The 15,855-nt window shown below is 52.4% G+C and overlaps 6 protein-coding genes across 6 annotated transcripts; 2 read left to right on the forward strand and 4 right to left on the reverse strand.

The window, feature by feature from the left end:
* Positions 1–822: 822 nt before the first annotated feature.
* ETH_00032995 (TFIIH basal transcription factor complex helicase XPB subunit, putative) lies at positions 823–5,455 on the forward strand (the record flags this gene model as incomplete). Its single annotated transcript, XM_013372712.1, is given in 7 exon segments — positions 823–1,229; positions 2,457–2,577; positions 3,518–3,592; positions 4,024–4,235; positions 4,486–4,794; positions 4,810–4,966; positions 5,162–5,455. 7 exon segments carry the CDS (start codon positions 823–825, stop codon positions 5,453–5,455), a joined length of 1,575 nt encoding a protein of 524 aa, XP_013228166.1.
* A 2,014-nt stretch (positions 5,456–7,469) lies between these two features.
* ETH_00033000 (uncharacterized protein) lies at positions 7,470–7,751 on the reverse strand (the record flags this gene model as incomplete). The annotated part of the gene is made up of 1 exon (XM_013372713.1): positions 7,470–7,751. The coding sequence occupies one exon, from the start codon at positions 7,749–7,751 to the stop codon at positions 7,470–7,472; it is 282 nt and encodes a 93-aa protein (XP_013228167.1).
* Positions 7,752–7,862: 111 nt separating this feature from the next.
* On the reverse strand, positions 7,863–12,040 carry ETH_00033005 (TBC domain-containing protein, putative; the record flags this gene model as incomplete). Its single annotated transcript, XM_013372714.1, has 15 exons — positions 7,863–7,911; positions 8,037–8,110; positions 8,258–8,307; positions 8,529–8,623; positions 8,838–8,919; positions 9,070–9,145; positions 9,374–9,448; positions 9,544–9,575; positions 9,809–9,863; positions 10,023–10,083; positions 10,459–10,577; positions 10,799–10,839; positions 11,144–11,180; positions 11,417–11,499; positions 11,734–12,040. 15 exons carry the CDS (start codon positions 12,038–12,040, stop codon positions 7,863–7,865), a joined length of 1,236 nt encoding a protein of 411 aa, XP_013228168.1.
* Positions 12,041–13,113: 1,073 nt separating this feature from the next.
* Positions 13,114–13,407, reverse strand: ETH_00033010 (uncharacterized protein; the record flags this gene model as incomplete). The annotated part of the gene is made up of 1 exon (XM_013372715.1): positions 13,114–13,407. One exon carries the CDS (start codon positions 13,405–13,407, stop codon positions 13,114–13,116), a length of 294 nt encoding a protein of 97 aa, XP_013228169.1.
* Positions 13,408–14,392: 985 nt separating this feature from the next.
* ETH_00033015 (TBC domain-containing protein, putative) lies at positions 14,393–15,007 on the reverse strand (the record flags this gene model as incomplete). The annotated part of the gene is made up of 1 exon (XM_013372716.1): positions 14,393–15,007. The coding sequence occupies one exon, from the start codon at positions 15,005–15,007 to the stop codon at positions 14,393–14,395; it is 615 nt and encodes a 204-aa protein (XP_013228170.1).
* Positions 15,008–15,074: 67 nt separating this feature from the next.
* Positions 15,075–15,812, forward strand: ETH_00033020 (uncharacterized protein; the record flags this gene model as incomplete). The annotated part of the gene is made up of 1 exon (XM_013372717.1): positions 15,075–15,812. One exon carries the CDS (start codon positions 15,075–15,077, stop codon positions 15,810–15,812), a length of 738 nt encoding a protein of 245 aa, XP_013228171.1.
* Between the last annotated feature and the right edge of the window lie 43 nt (positions 15,813–15,855).

The following is a 15,855-nucleotide window of genomic DNA, read 5'->3' on the forward strand; positions in this document are numbered from 1 at the left end:
CCCAAACTCCAGTCCCTCACGCTCAAGTCCACCACCAAAATCAGGTCTTGCTGCTGCTGCTGCTGCTGCTGCTGCTGCTGCTGCTGTTGATGATGGTGCTGCTGCTGCTGGCGATGCTGGTGATGGTGAGGGGATGATGATGATGGTGGTGATGATGGGGGTTAGGATGCTCTTCCTGCTACTGCTGCTGCTGCTGCTGCTGTTTTTGCTGCTTCGGTTCTTGCTGCTTCTGCTCTTCCTGCTGCTGCTCTTACTGCTGCTGCTTTTTATGCTGCTGCTCTTACTGCTGCTGCTTTTTGTGCTGCTGCTCTTCTTGTTTCTCTCTCGGCTTTCTGCTGCTCCTCTTGCGACTGTTTCTGCTGCTGTTTCCTCTACTCCCCCTGCTGCCTTTTCTGCTGCTCCTTCTGCTGCTCTTTCTGCTGCTGCACCACATGTTGTTACTGCTTCTACATGCTGTGCTGCTGCTGCTGCTGCTGCTGCTTTTGCCGCTGCTTTTGCTGCTGCCTTTGCTGCTGCTCTGCTGCTGCTTCTGCCGCCGCTCTGCTGCTTCCGCTGCTGCATCCCCTGCTGCGGCTGCACCTGCTGCTGCTGCTGCTGCTGCTGCTGCTGCTGCTGCTGCTTCAAATATTGTCAAGAGCGCGCTTTGTGGAAGATGCTGAGCAACGGGGGAGCCCGTAGCGGGATAATCGTGCAGCACGTTGCGCTGCTGCTTTTTCTCCCGTTTCTCTGCCGCGCCCCTGCTGCTGCTGCTGCACCTGCTGCTGCTGCTGCACCTGCTGCTGCTGCTGCTGCAGGTACTACCAAGAGCGCGCTTTGCGGAAGATGTTCAGCAACGGGAGGGCCCGGAGCGGGATAATCGTGCTGCCGTGTGGGGCGGGGAAAACGCTGACAGGAATTACAGCTGTCTGTACACTGCAGCGCAGCGCGGTGGTGCTGACAACTTCTGCTGTTGCTGTTGAGCAGTGGAAGCGGCAGTTTTTGGAAAACAGCAGCATAAAAGAAAAGGAAATAATGCTGCTGACAGCAGAAAGCAAGCAGCAGCTGTGGGGCCCCGCTGCAGCAGGCGTGCTGCTGAGCACCTACACCATGCTGGCCTTCTCCGGCCGCCGCAGTGCTGCTGCTGCTGCTGTCCTCAGCCAAATCCAAAGTCGAGAATGGGGAATTCTCATTTTCGACGAAGTCCAGTTTGCCCCGGCCCCTGCCTTCCGCAAGATCAACGCCCTCGTCAGGTCCTGCTGCTGCTGCTGCTGCTGCTGCTGCTGTTACGGTTATGGCTGTGGTTGTGGTTGTGTTGTGGTGATTCGGGGCCTGCTGCTGCTGCTGCTGCTGTCGTGGTTGTGGTTATGTTGTGGTGGTTCGGGGCCTGCTGCTGCTGCTGCTGTTGCTGCTGTTATGGGTGTGGTTATGTTGTGGTGGTTCGCGGCCTGCTGCTGCTGCTGCTGCTGCTGTTATGGTTATGGTTATGGTTATGGTAATGGTGGTTCGGGTCCTGCTGCTGCTGCTGCTGCTGCTGCTGCTGCTGGTTATGGTGATTCGGATGGTTATGGTGGTGATCGTGGTGGTGGTTATGGTGGTGGTGGTGGTGATGGTGGTGCTGTTGGTGCTGCTGCTGCTGCTGCTGTTGCTGCTGCTGCTGCGACGGCAGCGGTGTAGAGGAAGCTGCAGCAGACGCTTTGCTGCTCTTTTGGGCACTTTTGCTGTTTCTCTTTTTGGCTGTTTTCTGAAGTCCTCATATTTATTATTATTCATTGTTTATTGTTTATTATTTATTTATTTATTTATTTATTTATGTTATTTATTTGTTTTAATAATTAATTGCATGTAAATTGCACTTCAAATTTTATTTTATTTTGAGTTAATTCCCTTCCAAAATCAATTGCAGCTTCTTGCTTTTTGCTGCTGCTGCTGCTGCTGCTGCAGCAGAGCTTCTCTGCGTCTTTTTGTCCTCTTGAATCCCCCTTTTTGCTGCTTTTGTTTTACTTCTTTCAATTTAATTTATTTCTTTTTGTTCGATTTATTTTAATTTATTTTAATTAATTGTTTTCAAATCGGAGATCAAAAGAAACAATTCAAAAATTCATCCTTCAATCTGCAGCCAAAGGAAAAACTTGAATTTGCAAAATCTGAAAAACACATGGCCAGCAATAAGCCCCTCATTCTTTTGCATTTTAGGTTCTTTGTTCATTATTTAATTAATTTTAATTAACTTTAATTAATTAAATTAATTTTAATTAGTTAAATTACTTTTAAATGATTTGAATTCGTTTTACTCTTCCACTTGGCCTCTTCCGCAGAGCGCCCTCGCCGCGGGCTGCCGCGGGAAGGCGAAACGCCCATCATTCTTCTGGATTTGAAGTGTTTTCTTCTAAAATTTGAACGAATTTGAATAAATTTGAGAAAATTTGAATAAATTTAACCAAATTTAATCCATTTGAAGCGTTTATTTGCGCCTTCAGAGCCCACTGCCGCTTGGGACTCACAGCCACGCTGGTGAGGGAAGATGACTTGATTAAAGACCTGCAGTGGATTATTGGCCCGAAGCTCTACGAGGCGAATTGGATTGATCTTCAAAATCAGGTTTTTAATAAACCCTAATTCTCTAAACCGCCGTTTCTTTTCATTTAAAACTCCCCTTTTTGTGTTTTAGTAAACCCTAATTGTTTAAATCCCTTCTTTCTGTCTTTTTCCTATTATTTCCGCTTCATTTCCCTTTTTTCCACTTTTTTGGTTTCAAACTTCAAAATCGGGTTTTTCGATCTTTAATGAACCCTAATTCTTTAAGCCTCCGTTTCTGTCTTTTTTCCACTTTTCTCATTTTAAAATTCCCTTTTTTGTGTTTTAATAAACCCTGTTTGTTTAAAAACCCTTCTTTCTGTCTTTTTTCCACTTTTTTTCGTTTCGAATTTCCAATTTTCTGTTTTTTAGTTTTCAATAAGCCCTAATTCTTTAAACTACCATTTCTTTTCATTTTAAAACTCCCTCTTTTGTGTTTTAATAAACCCTAATTGTTTGAAAACTTTCTTTCTGTCTTTTCTCCACTTCATCTTCCTCTTTTTTCCGCTTTTTTTCGTTTCAAACTTCAGATTTTCGTTTTTTATCTTTTAATAAACTCTATTTATCTGAGCCTCCTTTTCCATATTATTTTCCAACTTTTTCATTTACAAATTCCCCTTTTTGTGTTTTAATAAACCCCAGTTGTTTTAAAACCCTTCCTTTTGTCTTTTTTCCACTTTTTCATTTTAAATTTCCAATTTTCAGATCTGCGCTTTTTATTTATAATGAACCCTTATTCTTTAAACCTCCCTTTCTGTCTTTTCAAATTTCTTTTTTTTATTTTTTAATAAACCCTAATTGTTGAAACCTCCCTTTCTTTTCCGCCCTCTTTTTCCTCTTTTCCCACTCTTTTTAATTCTAAATTTTAAACTTCAAATTTTGAATTTTAAATTCAATTTTCAAATTAAATTTAAAATTTATTTTTTTCAAACTTCAATTTTAAAATTTCATTATTCATCTTCAGGGTTATCTCGCGAAAGTCTCTTGCCAAGAAGTCTGGTGCCCCATGACTGCCGAGTTTTACAGAGAGTACCTCAGAGTACGCAAACCCTAAACCCTAAACCCTAAACCCTAGACCCTAAACGCAAACACTGAGGCTTGACTCTAGGCCGGAGGCTGTGGTCTTTCTCGCAGAGGTGGCGGCGTGTGTTTTTCGCGCAGCGCTGGCTCCCGAGGGTTTAGGGTTTAGGGTTTAGGGTTTAGAGCCTAGCGCCCAGGAGGTTTAGGGTTTAGGGTTTAGGGTTCACGGTCTACTGCCCAGGGTTCAGCGTCCAGCATCCAGGGCCTGGCGCCTCTTGCCTCAGGCCCAGCGTTCAGGGTTCAGGGTTCAGGGTTTAGGGTTTAGGGTTTAGGGTTCAGGGCTCAGGGTTCAAAGTTCCGGCTTCCGGGTCCCGGCCTCCGGCTTCGGAGCTTGGGGTTCAGCGCCTAGGGTTTAGGGTTTAGGGTTTAGGGTTTGGGGTTTGCGGGCAGGCGCCGTACGCGAAGCAGCGGAAGCTGTGGGTGTGCAACCCCTCCAAGTTGATGGTTTGCGAGTTTTTGCTCAAGTTCCACGAAGCCAAAGGCGACAAAATAATTGTTTTTTCCGACAACGTGTTTGCCCTCTTGCATGCAGCGCGTGCGCTGAACAGGCCCTTCATTTACGGCAAAGTGTGCCCGCCGGAGCGCATGGCCATCCTCACCAAGTTCAAGGCAACAAACCCTAAACCCTAAACCCTAAACCCTAGACCCTGCACGCGCGCGGGCGCGCGCCGCGCCGCGCCGCGCAGCCGCGGGCCGCCGCGCCTTTCGGGGGCCTTGGGGGGGGGAGCGGGGTTTAGGGTTTAGGGTTTAGGGTTTAGGGTTTAGGGTTTAGGGTTTAGGGTTTGGGGGTGGGGTTTAGGGTTTGGGGGTGGGGTTTAGGGTTTGGGGTTTGGGGTTTCGGGTTGGGCGCAGAATGAAAGCTCCTTCAACACCCTTTTTCTTTCGAAAGTCGGAGACAATGCAATTGACATTCCGTGCGCAAACGTCGTCATACAAATCTCCTTCAACTTTGCTTCCAGGTCAGCAGCAGCAGCAGCAGCACAGCAGCAGCAGCAGCACCAGCAGCACAGCAGCAGCAGCAGCACCAGCAAGAGTAGCCGCACCAGCAGCGCGAGCAGCAGTAGCACTAGAAGGAGTAGCAGCAGGCCTAGCACCCAAGAACGAACAGGAGCACCATCATCAGCAGCAGCAGCAGCAGCAGCAGCAGCAGCAGCGTGGGGTGTACGTACACCGCAGGCGGCAGGAGGCGCAGCGGCTGGGGCGGATTTTGCGGGCGAAGCCGCGCGGGGCGGAAGAAGACGGAGGCTTTAATGCATATTTTTATTCTTTAATAAGCAAAGACACTTTGGAAATGGTTTACGCGGACAAGAGGCAGCAGTTCATCATCGACCAGGCAAACCCTAAACCCTAAACCCTAAACCCTAAACCCTAGACCCTCGGCGGCGCCCGCGGCCGCGGCGCGCGGCAGGCAGGCCCTGCGATTTAGGGTTTGCGGGTTGGGCCGCTGCTGCGGGGGCTTTCGGACAAACGCGCGGGCTGGGGTTTAGGGTTTAGGGTTTAGGGTTTAGGGTTTGGGGCGGTGCTGCAGGGCTATTCGTACAAAGTGCTGCACTGCAGAGACCTGCCGCTGCAGCAGCAAACCCTCGTCTACGGGGATCGGGATCGGCAGCAGGCGCTGCTGCGGGACATTTTGCTGAGTGATGATTTGGACAAAAGTTTGGATGAAGATGAAGACGAAGGGGCTTATTTGCCGCAGCAGCAGGAGCAGCAGCAGCAGCAGCAGCAGCAGCAGCACGAGCAGCAACCCAACGTGCGAGTCGTCCAGGGAGGACTCGCCGGAATTTCGGGCAAGCCCTCCACTCACAGCTTCGCTTCCCCCTAGGGTTTAGGGTCTAGGGTTTGGGGTTTGGGGTTTAGGGTTTAGGGTTTGGGGTTTAGGGTACGTTGCTGCATCATGTGCTCCCGTGACTCTGTATAGATGAAGTCAGATATATATAACACAAATATGAATATAATAAATAACAGATATAAATAAAAGCAACAGACAAAAATATAAATGACAAATAAATATAAATACAAATATAAATACAAATATGAATTCTAAATATGAATATAAATATAAATTGCAATTATGAATCATAATTGTAAACATAAATGCAATAGGTATGAATGTAAGTCTTCACGCAAAATTGCTTCCTTTCTGTCTTTTTTGTTCATTTTTCGAGCTTATTTGACCCAAAAGAGTTAAATTTGATCACTGAATTGTTTTCTTTTCATTTCAAATGGTATTTCTTTTTCATTTTATGTCTTTTCTGCTCTTTTTGCTTCTTTTTAGGCTTTGAGGCCCCCCGGGGGCCCCCACGCAGCGCCCGGGGCCCCAAGCCCGCGGCGGAAATGCATCCGCTGTTCCGCCGTTTCCACAGCAACAAGCCTTAGAAGTGGAATACAAATTTAATTAAAGTAAATTAATTTATCGTTTCATTTACTTTTTATTTTTTTAATTTATTTGCAAATTAATTCGCCACTTTGACCCTCTTTTCAGCTTTCCGAGGCTGCCGAAACGACTGAGACACAGGCACGCGGTGTCTGTACACAAGAGCAAAAGAGCCCGAAATAAATGAATTGAATCAAAAAGAGAAAGAAGATTTATTCATTTCAAAGTATTTCATTTATTTTTAGTTCAAATTAATCTGCCTTGTTCTGATTTCAAGGAGTTTAGGGGTAAACGCAACGGGAGTGTCAAGTGTCTAGACACCTGGCGTGCATGCGCTCGCTACACAGAACGATATTCTCAACGCGCTTTTATGCACACCTAATTTTATAATTTAAACTGAAACTACAAACAAATAAATATTTAAAATATATATTTATATTCATATTTAGATTTATATTTGTACTTACGTGTGTTCATTCGAGTGTTTCTACGGGTGCGCGTTTCTCTGCACACCTGATGTTCGCAATTCAAAGTGGACACTTCAAACGAAAGAAATACATATTTACACTTTTAGATGTGCAATTTTGTTCTATTGTTTTATTTTGAAGACTTTAAAGTATTTATAAAAGCGCCAACTCCACAATTCATAAAAACTCCAACTTCAAAAAAAGGCTGCCGCGCCAGCTGTAGATACATACACCCTAGAGTGTACGTACACCCCAAGTAACGCACATCTCCATTTGCGCCTTTTTTCGTTTAAAAGTACTTCGCTTCTACTTTTAGAGTGTACTTAATTTATATTTAACTTATATTTGCAAATAAAGTTAAATTTAATTGAGATAAATACTAATTTGCGCAGACTTGCTCTAACATTTATATCCACATAAACCCTAAACCCCGGAGCTGCGTACCCACACAGACTGTGGTTGTTTATGCCAGCGCATGCACTTCTTTAGAGACTTTTCATAATATATACTATTTATAAATATATATATTTACATACATATATACAAGTATATATATATATATGCATATATATATACTTTTTACATTTGCACCATATAATAAACATCTATATCTTCAGCTGACACAGACGCAATATAAACCCTAAACCCTAAACCCTGATACGCTGACGACGTAAACCCTAGACTCTAAACCCTAACGTTCCTTAAACCCTAAACCGCCGTAAACCCCAGACTCTAAACCCTAACGTTCCCTAAACCCTAAACCCTAAACCCTAGGAGGCTCTTGAAACTTTTGCGCTAGGCCGCAAGCCCCAGATTGTGTAGATACGAGCTGCCGCAGCAGCAGCGCTGCTCCACTGCAGCAGCAGCGTCAACGACGCAAAAAAACTCCAATAAACTAACCGCAGCTGGTACTACAGTTGCTGCTGCTGCTGCTGCTGCTGCTGCAGTCTACTGCACTATTAAATTTCTCCTCGAGTTAAGGAAAAGCGAAGCTACTAGCCCCCCTTCTGCTGCTGCAGCAGAGGGAGCCCCCCCTGCTGCTGCTGAAGCTGCTGCTGAGGCTGCTGCTGCTGCTGAAGCTGCTGCTGAGGCTGCTGCTGCTGCTGCTGCTGCAGCCCGTCTGCTTCGCTGCTGCAGCCTGTCCCTGTTGGCAGCACGCGATGAGGTAGTAGAGCCCTCGGGAACATTTGACTGCAGCTGCTGCAGCGGCTGCAGCTGCAGCAGCAACAAGCAGCAGCAGCAGCGGCGAGCACCAGACGCGGGACCTGCTGCAGCATTTTTCGCTGCAGGGCTGCAAAACATTGGGCCTTGCTGTTGCTGCTGCATTGGCTGCTGCACCGTTCTGCTGCTGCTGCTGCCGCTGTAGTTCTGCACGCTCGCACTTTACTTTAGTTTAAGTGTTTGGGTGCGGAATGGTAAAGAGATTTGAGAACGAACCTGCAGCAGCAGCAGCAGCAGCAGCAACATGCCTAGCCCTTGAATGCGCGCGCACCGACAAGCAGCAGCAACAATACCAGGAACAATAGCAGCAGCAGCAGCAGCAGCAGCAATAGCAGCCTTACGCCTCAGCAAGCAGCGTCTCGATCTCTTGAGGGCCCCATGTTGTCGTAGGGAAATTTTGAATAAACAGTATCATCTGCAGCAGCAGCAGCAGCAGCAGCAGCTTTCGCAATTAAGCTCGCGCGCTGCAGCAGATCGCTGCTCAGCAGCAGCAGCAAACACCTAGAAGTGCCCACCATAATCAGCAGCAGCGGCAGCAGCAGCAGCAGCACTTATTCCTCACCTGCTGGAAATCCATTTGCTTCAGCTGTCTCGACCAGTTTACGAGAAAAACTGAACACAAAGGAGCTGCAGACACTTTGCTGCTCCAACAGCAGCAGCAGCAGCAACAGCAGCAGCCGCTGCAGCAGCCTCTAGGCCTCCGCAGAGCCCCACTGCGGAGCACTGGCTCTTCACCTAGAGCTGCTGCAGCTAACATTTTGCCCGCAGCAACAAGAGCAGCAGCAGCAGCAGCAACAGCAGCAGCAACAGCGAAGCAGCAGCAGCAGCAGCACCTGCGCAGACGTAGACGTGGAAGTCCGAAAAGCCTTCCGCCTGCTCCGCTATGTAAGTATCCCACAGTCGAATTACGCAGCTCAGAGGGAACTCCCTGCAGCAGCAGCAGCAGCAGTGCAGCAGCAGCAGTATAGCAGCAGCAGCAGCAGTAGCAGTAGTACAGCAGCAGTAGCACAGCAGCAGCAACGGCAGACAATGATCTCAGCAGAGACAGCTAGCAGCAGCAACGGACACAAAAGAAGCGCCAACCAAAGGAAGCAGCAACAGCAGCAGCAGCAGCAGCAGCGGCAACAGCAGCAGCAACATACCGCATGAGCAAGCAATTCATCCAGCGGAAAGTGACCTGCAGCAAATCGACCCCGTGGTCTTCCAGGTGCTGGTAAAGGCCTTCTGCAGCAGCAGCAAAGCGACAGTAGCAGCAAAAGCAGTGAGTCGCTGCATCAATTGCTGCTTGCTCAGCAGCAGCAGCAGCAGCCAATGCCACAGCAGCACAGCGGCTAGCCTGCAGCAGCAGCAGCAGCAGCAGCAGCAGCAACGCACCATCAACCCTTTTGACGATGTCCCGCAGCCGAACGACAAGACGGCGAATGCCCGGCTGTCCGAACGTGTAGTGATCCTGCAGCAGCAGCAGCAGCAGCAGCAGCAGCAGCAGCAGCAGCAGCAATAATCTGAGCTGTGCCTGGAGCCGCAAACTGCAGCAGCAACAGCAACTGCACTACGCGCGAAGGAGGGAGCAGCCCTTTGTGATCCATTACAAGAACAAGCAGCAGCGGCAGCAGCAACAGCAGCAGCAGCAGCAACAGCTGTAGCAGCAGCCGCAGCAACAACAGCTGCAGGAGCAGACCTGAATATGGGCCAGAAGCTTCGCGAGACACCAAAAGCTGTCCGCCTCAACCTGCAGCAGCACTTTCTCGTCTACCTGCAGCAGCAGCAAGCAGCAAAATCTCAGCTCGTGCTGCTGCTGCTGCTGCTGCTGCTGCTGTTGCTGCTGCTCCTTTTGCTGCAAGGCCTCACCTCGTCAATAGAAAGCTCCTCGGGATCTCTCCCTGAAAAGCAGCAGCACGCCGCAAACCCTCAGCAGAAAGTCTAAACCCTAAACCCTAAACCCTAAACCCTAAACCCTAAACCCTGAAGGACCCTGTTGCCAACTTTCCAGATACAGGGAACAGATACGCAACGAAGACTCCAAACCCTAACGGTACTCCAGAGCACTCTGACCCTAAACCATAAACCCTAAACCCTAAACCCTAAACCCTAAACCCTAAACCCTAAACCCTACCGAGCGCTGCGTGTAGGAACACTGCGACGAAGGGAGTCAGTAAATCATTTATGCCCTGAGAACAGTATGACCAGCAGCCACCCTTAAACCCTAAACCCTAAATCCTAAACCCTAAATCCTAAACCCTAAACCCTGAACACTGAACTCTAAACCCTAAACCCTAAACCCTAAACCCTGAACCCTCAACCCTAAGCCCTAAACCCCAAGTGCGCACCTGCACATAGCCGCTGGCTGGGTGCTTGACGGCCCACAGAAATAATGCGCGCTCCATACCCCTGCAGCAGCAGCAGCAGCAGCAGCAGCAGCAGAACAGATTGCAGCAGCACAGCCCGCGTAAAGTCCAGCAACGACAGCTGCGCTGCTGCTGCAGGCGCTGCTGGTGCTGCTGCTGCTGCTGCAGCCTGAGCTACTGCCAGCGCAAAGCAGCAGGTGGGCGCACCTGTGCTCTGGTCAACCCTAAACCCCAAACCCTAAACCCTAAACCCTAAACCCTAAACAGTAGAAGGTAAACCGCAGCCCCAAGGGCCTCCACCGCCTCTGCTGCTGCTCAGCTGCGCCTCGCAAGAGAGCTGAGACCTAGACCCTAGGGTTTAGGGCTTAGGGCTTAGGGCTTAGGGCTTAGGGTTTAGGGTTTAGGGTTTAGGGTTTACAGCTGAATGCGGGGGTGGGCAAAGAACTTCCTGCCCGCGTGGGTCCGCGGCAAGTCCACGCGAAGCTGCTTCAGCAGCTTCACTTCTTCTGCTGAAGCTTCCCCTCTGCTGTAGTAGTGCTGCAGCACGAGCAAACCCGAGGGTTTAGGGTTTAGGGTTTAGGGTTTAGGGTTTGGGGTTTGGGGGGTGGGGTTTGCGGCGCGGCGCCGCGGCGGCGGCTGCTGCTCGCGTCAGCCCGTAACTCCCCACCGAACTGCCTACACGAGGGTTTAGGGTTTAGGGCTAGGGTTTAGGGTTTAGCGTTAGGGTTTAGGGTTTAGGGAGGGCTGGGGGCTCCTACCTGGACCAGCTCTTGGTAGTCCGCCCTCTTCTTCGCCAGCGCTGCAGCAGCAGCAGCAGCAGCAGCAGCAACAGCAGCAATATGCGGCAGCAGCATCCACAAGCGGCAGCAAAGGCAGCAGCAGCAGAAGCTGCAGCAAAAACCAGCAGCTGCTGCAACAAAAGCAGCAGCAGCAACATCTAATTGCACTACCAGCAGCAGCAACACACGGCAGCAGCAGCAACTCGCGGCGGCAGCAGCAGCAACAGCTGCAGCAACTCCGTAGTCCGCATAGAAGGCCCCAGCAAGGCAAGCCCCAAACCCTAAACCCTAAACCCTAAACCCTAAAGTCTAAGCCTTAAGTACCTGCGTCTTTCCTGTCGCGAGTTAGCGGCAAATATCCCTGAGGGATCCACACATTCAGTAAACCCTAAACCCTAAACCCTAAACCCTCGGACCCACACCGAGGTGGGCTTGCGGCAGCAGCAGCAGCAGTAGCACCAGCAGCAACACGCTCAGCGACAGCAGCGCCGACAGCAATCCGCAGCAGCAACAAGAGCAGCAACACCAGCAGCGACAGCAACAGCAGCAGCGACAGCAGCAGCAGCAGCAGCGACAGCAGCAGCAGCAGCAGCACACCAACATGATTCGCCAGGCATCGCTCCGGACTTCTGCGGAGCAGCAGCTCGGCACTCCACCCCACAGTAAGTTCCTTAACTCTCCTGCATCCAAAGCAGCAGCAGCAGCAGCAGCAGCAGCAGCAATAGCAACAGGTAGCATGCATTCCTGTCTACAGTCATTTTGTCCGCCTTACGCATGGAAGGCTCGGGTAGCGAGAAATGGCAGCAAATGCTGCTGCTGCACCAGCAGCTGCTGCTGCTGTTTGAGTTTGCTGCTGTCGCTGCTGCTGCTGCTTGTGTTTGCTGCTGCTGCTGCTGCTGCTGCCAAGAGCATACCTGCGTCTATTACATCTCGACTCAGGAGCTGTTGAAACCTCTCAGCTTTAACAGACGTGCTGGCGATAGTGTTACTGCTGCTGCTGCTGCTGTTGCTGCTGCTGCTGTTGCTGCTGCTGCTGTTGCTGCTGCTGCTGTTGCTGCTGCTGCTGCTGCTGGAATTCATTGTGCTACGGCTCCGTCCCGAGTCCCCCTGAGGCATCCGCGTGGGTGTGGGGGGCAGAAGTCGTGTGAAGTGGCATCGCTTGCTGCTGCTGCTGTTGCTGTTGCTGCTGTTGCTGCTGCTGCTGCTCGTGCCTTGGCGCATTGCTGCTTCAGACGCAGCAGCACCTCCAGCAGCTCGGCTAACGGCTGCAGCAGATGGGCATCACCGTATCCCAAGAGTCTGCTGCTGCTGCTGCTGTGCTGCTGCTGCTGCTGCTGTGCTGCTGCTGCTGTGCTGCGGCTGCTGTGCTGCTGCAGCCGCTGCTGCCTGGAACGTCAACGGGGGGCCAGGCCCTGGCTGAAGCCGCGAGGACACGGGGAAGAGTCCGTGAAGTATACTTTGTGCTGCTCGGAAGCAGCAGCAGCACGGGCTACCGCAGCAGTAGCTGCAGCAGCAGCAGCAGCAGCAGCTGGGATTCTGCTTGTGTCGCCAGTGGAGGCACACCAGCAGCCCCTGGTGTGTACGCACACCCTAGTGCTGCTGCTGCTGCTGCAGATGCCTGGTCAAGTCTGCAGCAGTTGCTGCAGCTGCTGCTGCTGTAAGCTGCTGCCTTCGTCGGCGGCGCCGCTTTAGGCAGCAGCAGCAGCAGTAGCAGCAGCAGCAGCAGAAGAGCGCGTGGACGCGTGGCTTTCTACTGTCTATCCAGAGGAAAGAAACAAACGGATAATTGGGTTCTATTTGCAGAGTTAAAGAGGATCTTTTACCTCTTGCAGCAGCAGCAGCAACTAGAGAAGCTGCAGCAGCGGCTATTGCTGCTCGACCGAGGGGGCTGGCTTCCGAGCAGCAGCAGCAGCAGCAGCAGCTGTAGCAGCTGCCGCAGCTGCCGCCTTTCTTCGTCACTTTCGTTTGGTGGGAGAACTCTACATAAGCAGTTTCACTGAAGACAGGCATGCAGGCCAGTGATCAGGGTAGCAGCAGCAGCAGCTGCAGCAGCAGCAACTGGAGCAAGAACTGCAGCATCAGAGCAGCATCTGGGGCTGTTGCTGCTGCTGTCTTCAATACACAATAGCGCGTGCCCCAATATAGTGCAGCTTTGATTCTGAATATGTTTGGAGGGAGGCCTTCCTGCTACTGCTGCTGCTGCTGCTGCTGCTGCTGCGGGGGCTCAGCTGTGCACGTTCATTCCGGAACAAATGGGAAGGCGTTTCTTTGTTGCATAAAATTATGGAAAATAATTAGCTTTGAAAACACACAGATCTCTGTTGCTTCCGCTGCTGCTGCTGCTGCCTCTGTTGCTTCTGCTGCGCAGCAGCTGGATCGCCGTTGCTTCTTTTGCTGTTGCCTCCATTGCGACATTGCGGTTGCTTTAGCTGCTGCTCCAGTTGGATCACTGTTGCCTTCGCCGCTGCTGCTGCAGCAGCAGCGGCGTCGTTGTTGCTTCCGCTGCTGCTGCCTCGCTGTGCCTCAGCAGCTGTTGCTGCTGCATGTGCACTGCCTTTGCTGCTTCTCCTGCATCGCTCGTGCACCATCTGCTGCTGCTGCTGACGCTGCGTTGCCGTTGCTGCAGCAGCTGCTCCAGTTGCAGCTGCTGTCGTTTAAGCCGCTGGTGACGTTGCTGCAGCTGCTGTCGCTGCTGCTGCCGTTGCTGCTGCTGCCGCTGCTGCACAACCGCAGCTTGGGCGCACCACACGGGTAGCTAGCTGCTGCCTCCCCTATGGGCCCAATTAGGGTTTAGGGTTTAGGGTTTGTCTCCTCTTTAAGGGAAGCAAAACGGTCTATGGCCCCCTTGTGGCCTCTATGCTGCTGCAGAGAGAGAAAGTTAGGGTTTAGGGTTTGCCGAAGCAGACTGCAGCAGCAGCACCAGCAGCAGCAGGAGAAGCCTCAAGCAGCAAGTAGCTACCTGAGGGAGCAGCAGCAGCTGCTGCAGTGACAGCGAAGCTCACGCGAAACCCTAAACACTAAACCCTTGCTCGGTGCTTCCAAACCCTAAACCATAGCTCGGCTGCTGCTAAACCCTAAACCCTAGTTCGGCTCCTGCTAAACCCTAAACCCTAGCACGGGTGTTGCAGAGAGTGCTTTTCTGCTTGCTGCATATTCGTCGCTGCCGCAGTCAATTGCTGCTGCTGCTGCTGCTTCTCGCAAGCTGCAGCAGCAGCAGCGGCAGGCAAAAGACTCAGCCATAAATGACGCCCCCAACGCAGCAGCAACAGCTGCAGCAGCAGCAGCAGCGACAGCACCGAAAAGCTACTGCATACACGCAAGACAAGCAGAGACAATAGGTCGCTCGCGCAGCAGCTGCTGCAGCTGCTGCAGCTGCTGCAGCTGCTGCAGCTGCTGCAGCTGCTGCAGCTGCTGCAGCTGCTGCAGCGTAAGCAGCAAAGCTCCCCCTGACGGTAACCTGTTTCTCGCTGCGTGCTGCCCCAGCAGCAGGACCGCAGCAGCAGCAGCAGCTGCTGCTGCTGCAGCTGCTGCTGTTGCAGCAGCTGCTGCAGCAGCAGCTGCTGCAGCAGCAGGTCAATACTGCGCAGAGTCCGCCATCCAGTGGCTGAGACTCTCGGGCAGCTGCGTGGGCCTCGCCAGGGCCTGCCTGGCTAGCTGCTGCAGGTGCTGCCGCTGGCTAGCTAGCTGCAGCAGCAGCCGCTGGTGAGCCAGAGCAGCAGCAGAAACTTCTTCTGTTTCTTCTGCTGCTCTCTCGCGGCCCAAAGACCGCAGCAGCGCCGCCGTCCGCTGCACGTGCAGCCTTTCGGAGGTCCTTATCTCAAACGGCCGCCTGCTGCTGCTGCTCCTGCTGCTGCTGCTGTTGCTGCTGCTGCTGCTGCTGTTGCTGCTGCTCGGGGGAGTTCCGCGGGGGGAAGCAACTGATCTGCACGCTGTTGTCGACGCAGAAGACACGGGAGAGAGGGAGGGAGCAGCAGCAGCTTCGAAGCCTCTGGCTGCTGCTGGCCCTGCTGCTGCTCCTTCTGCTGCTGCTCCTGCTGCTGCTGCTCCTGCTACTGCTGCTCCTGCTGCTTTCCGCTGCGACAGCAACTCCATTGCTTCGTCCAGCCGCCGCCACACGGGATCGCACGATCCCACGGGCGCCGGCTGCGGAGGTAGTGGCCGCTGCTGCTGCAGCATGTTCAACTCCATCTCGATAACTGTAGCAGCAGCAGCAGCAGCAGCAGCAGCAAAGGCGTGAACAACTGAGACACAGCCAATGACGCGTCAGCAACAGGCCACTGATAGCAGGGCGTTAGCAGTCCCCGCAGAGCAACAGCAGCAGCAATGGCATCGGACGCCACAGCACAGCCAGCAGCAGCAGCAGCAGCAGCAACAGCAGCAAGAAGCAGAGCAGCAGCAGCAAATTCTTCCCTTACAGGCCCTTCTGTCCGAATTCATTTCCAGCACGTCGTCGACTATGGCGCACCAGCCGGCGCCACTCGCGCAGCTGTTCGGGTCATTCTGTAGCAGCAGAAGCAGCAGCAGCAGCAGCAGCAGCAGAGGGTGCAGCATGCAAACACTGCATGCACTGCAGGATCACGGAGCTTCCCTGCGAAGCCCCGTTGCTACTGCAGCAGCAGCAGCAGCACGACGAAAACAGCAGCAGCAGCAGCAGCACGACGAAAACAGCAGCAGCAGCAGCAGCAGCACGACGAAAGCAGCAGCAGCAGCAGCAGCAGGAGCCCGCACGGAAGGGTTGTTGCTGAGGGGGTGCAGCTGCTGCTTCTGGTGTCTGCGAATGGCGGAAGAAACGGACTGCAGCACGCGGCTGCCTTGCTCTCCCCCCAGGCCAGCTTTTGCTGCTGTTTCGGAAGCAGCAGAAAGCCAAGACAGCACTGCGCCCCCCACAGCCCCCAGACGCGCGGGCGGCGGCGACGTCTGCAGCAGCAGCAGCAGCAGCAGCAGCAGCAGCGCTGGCGGGGAGGGGGATGAGCCGCAGCCGCGAGCGCGATGAGAGGACGGCCGTGCAGCAGCAGCAGCAGCAGCAGCAGCAGCAT

The sequence above is a fragment of the Eimeria tenella genome, genomic scaffold (assembly GCF_000499545.2).
Source record: "Eimeria tenella Houghton genomic scaffold, Eth_scaff104, whole genome shotgun sequence".
NCBI classification, from domain to species: domain Eukaryota; phylum Apicomplexa; class Conoidasida; order Eucoccidiorida; family Eimeriidae; genus Eimeria; species Eimeria tenella.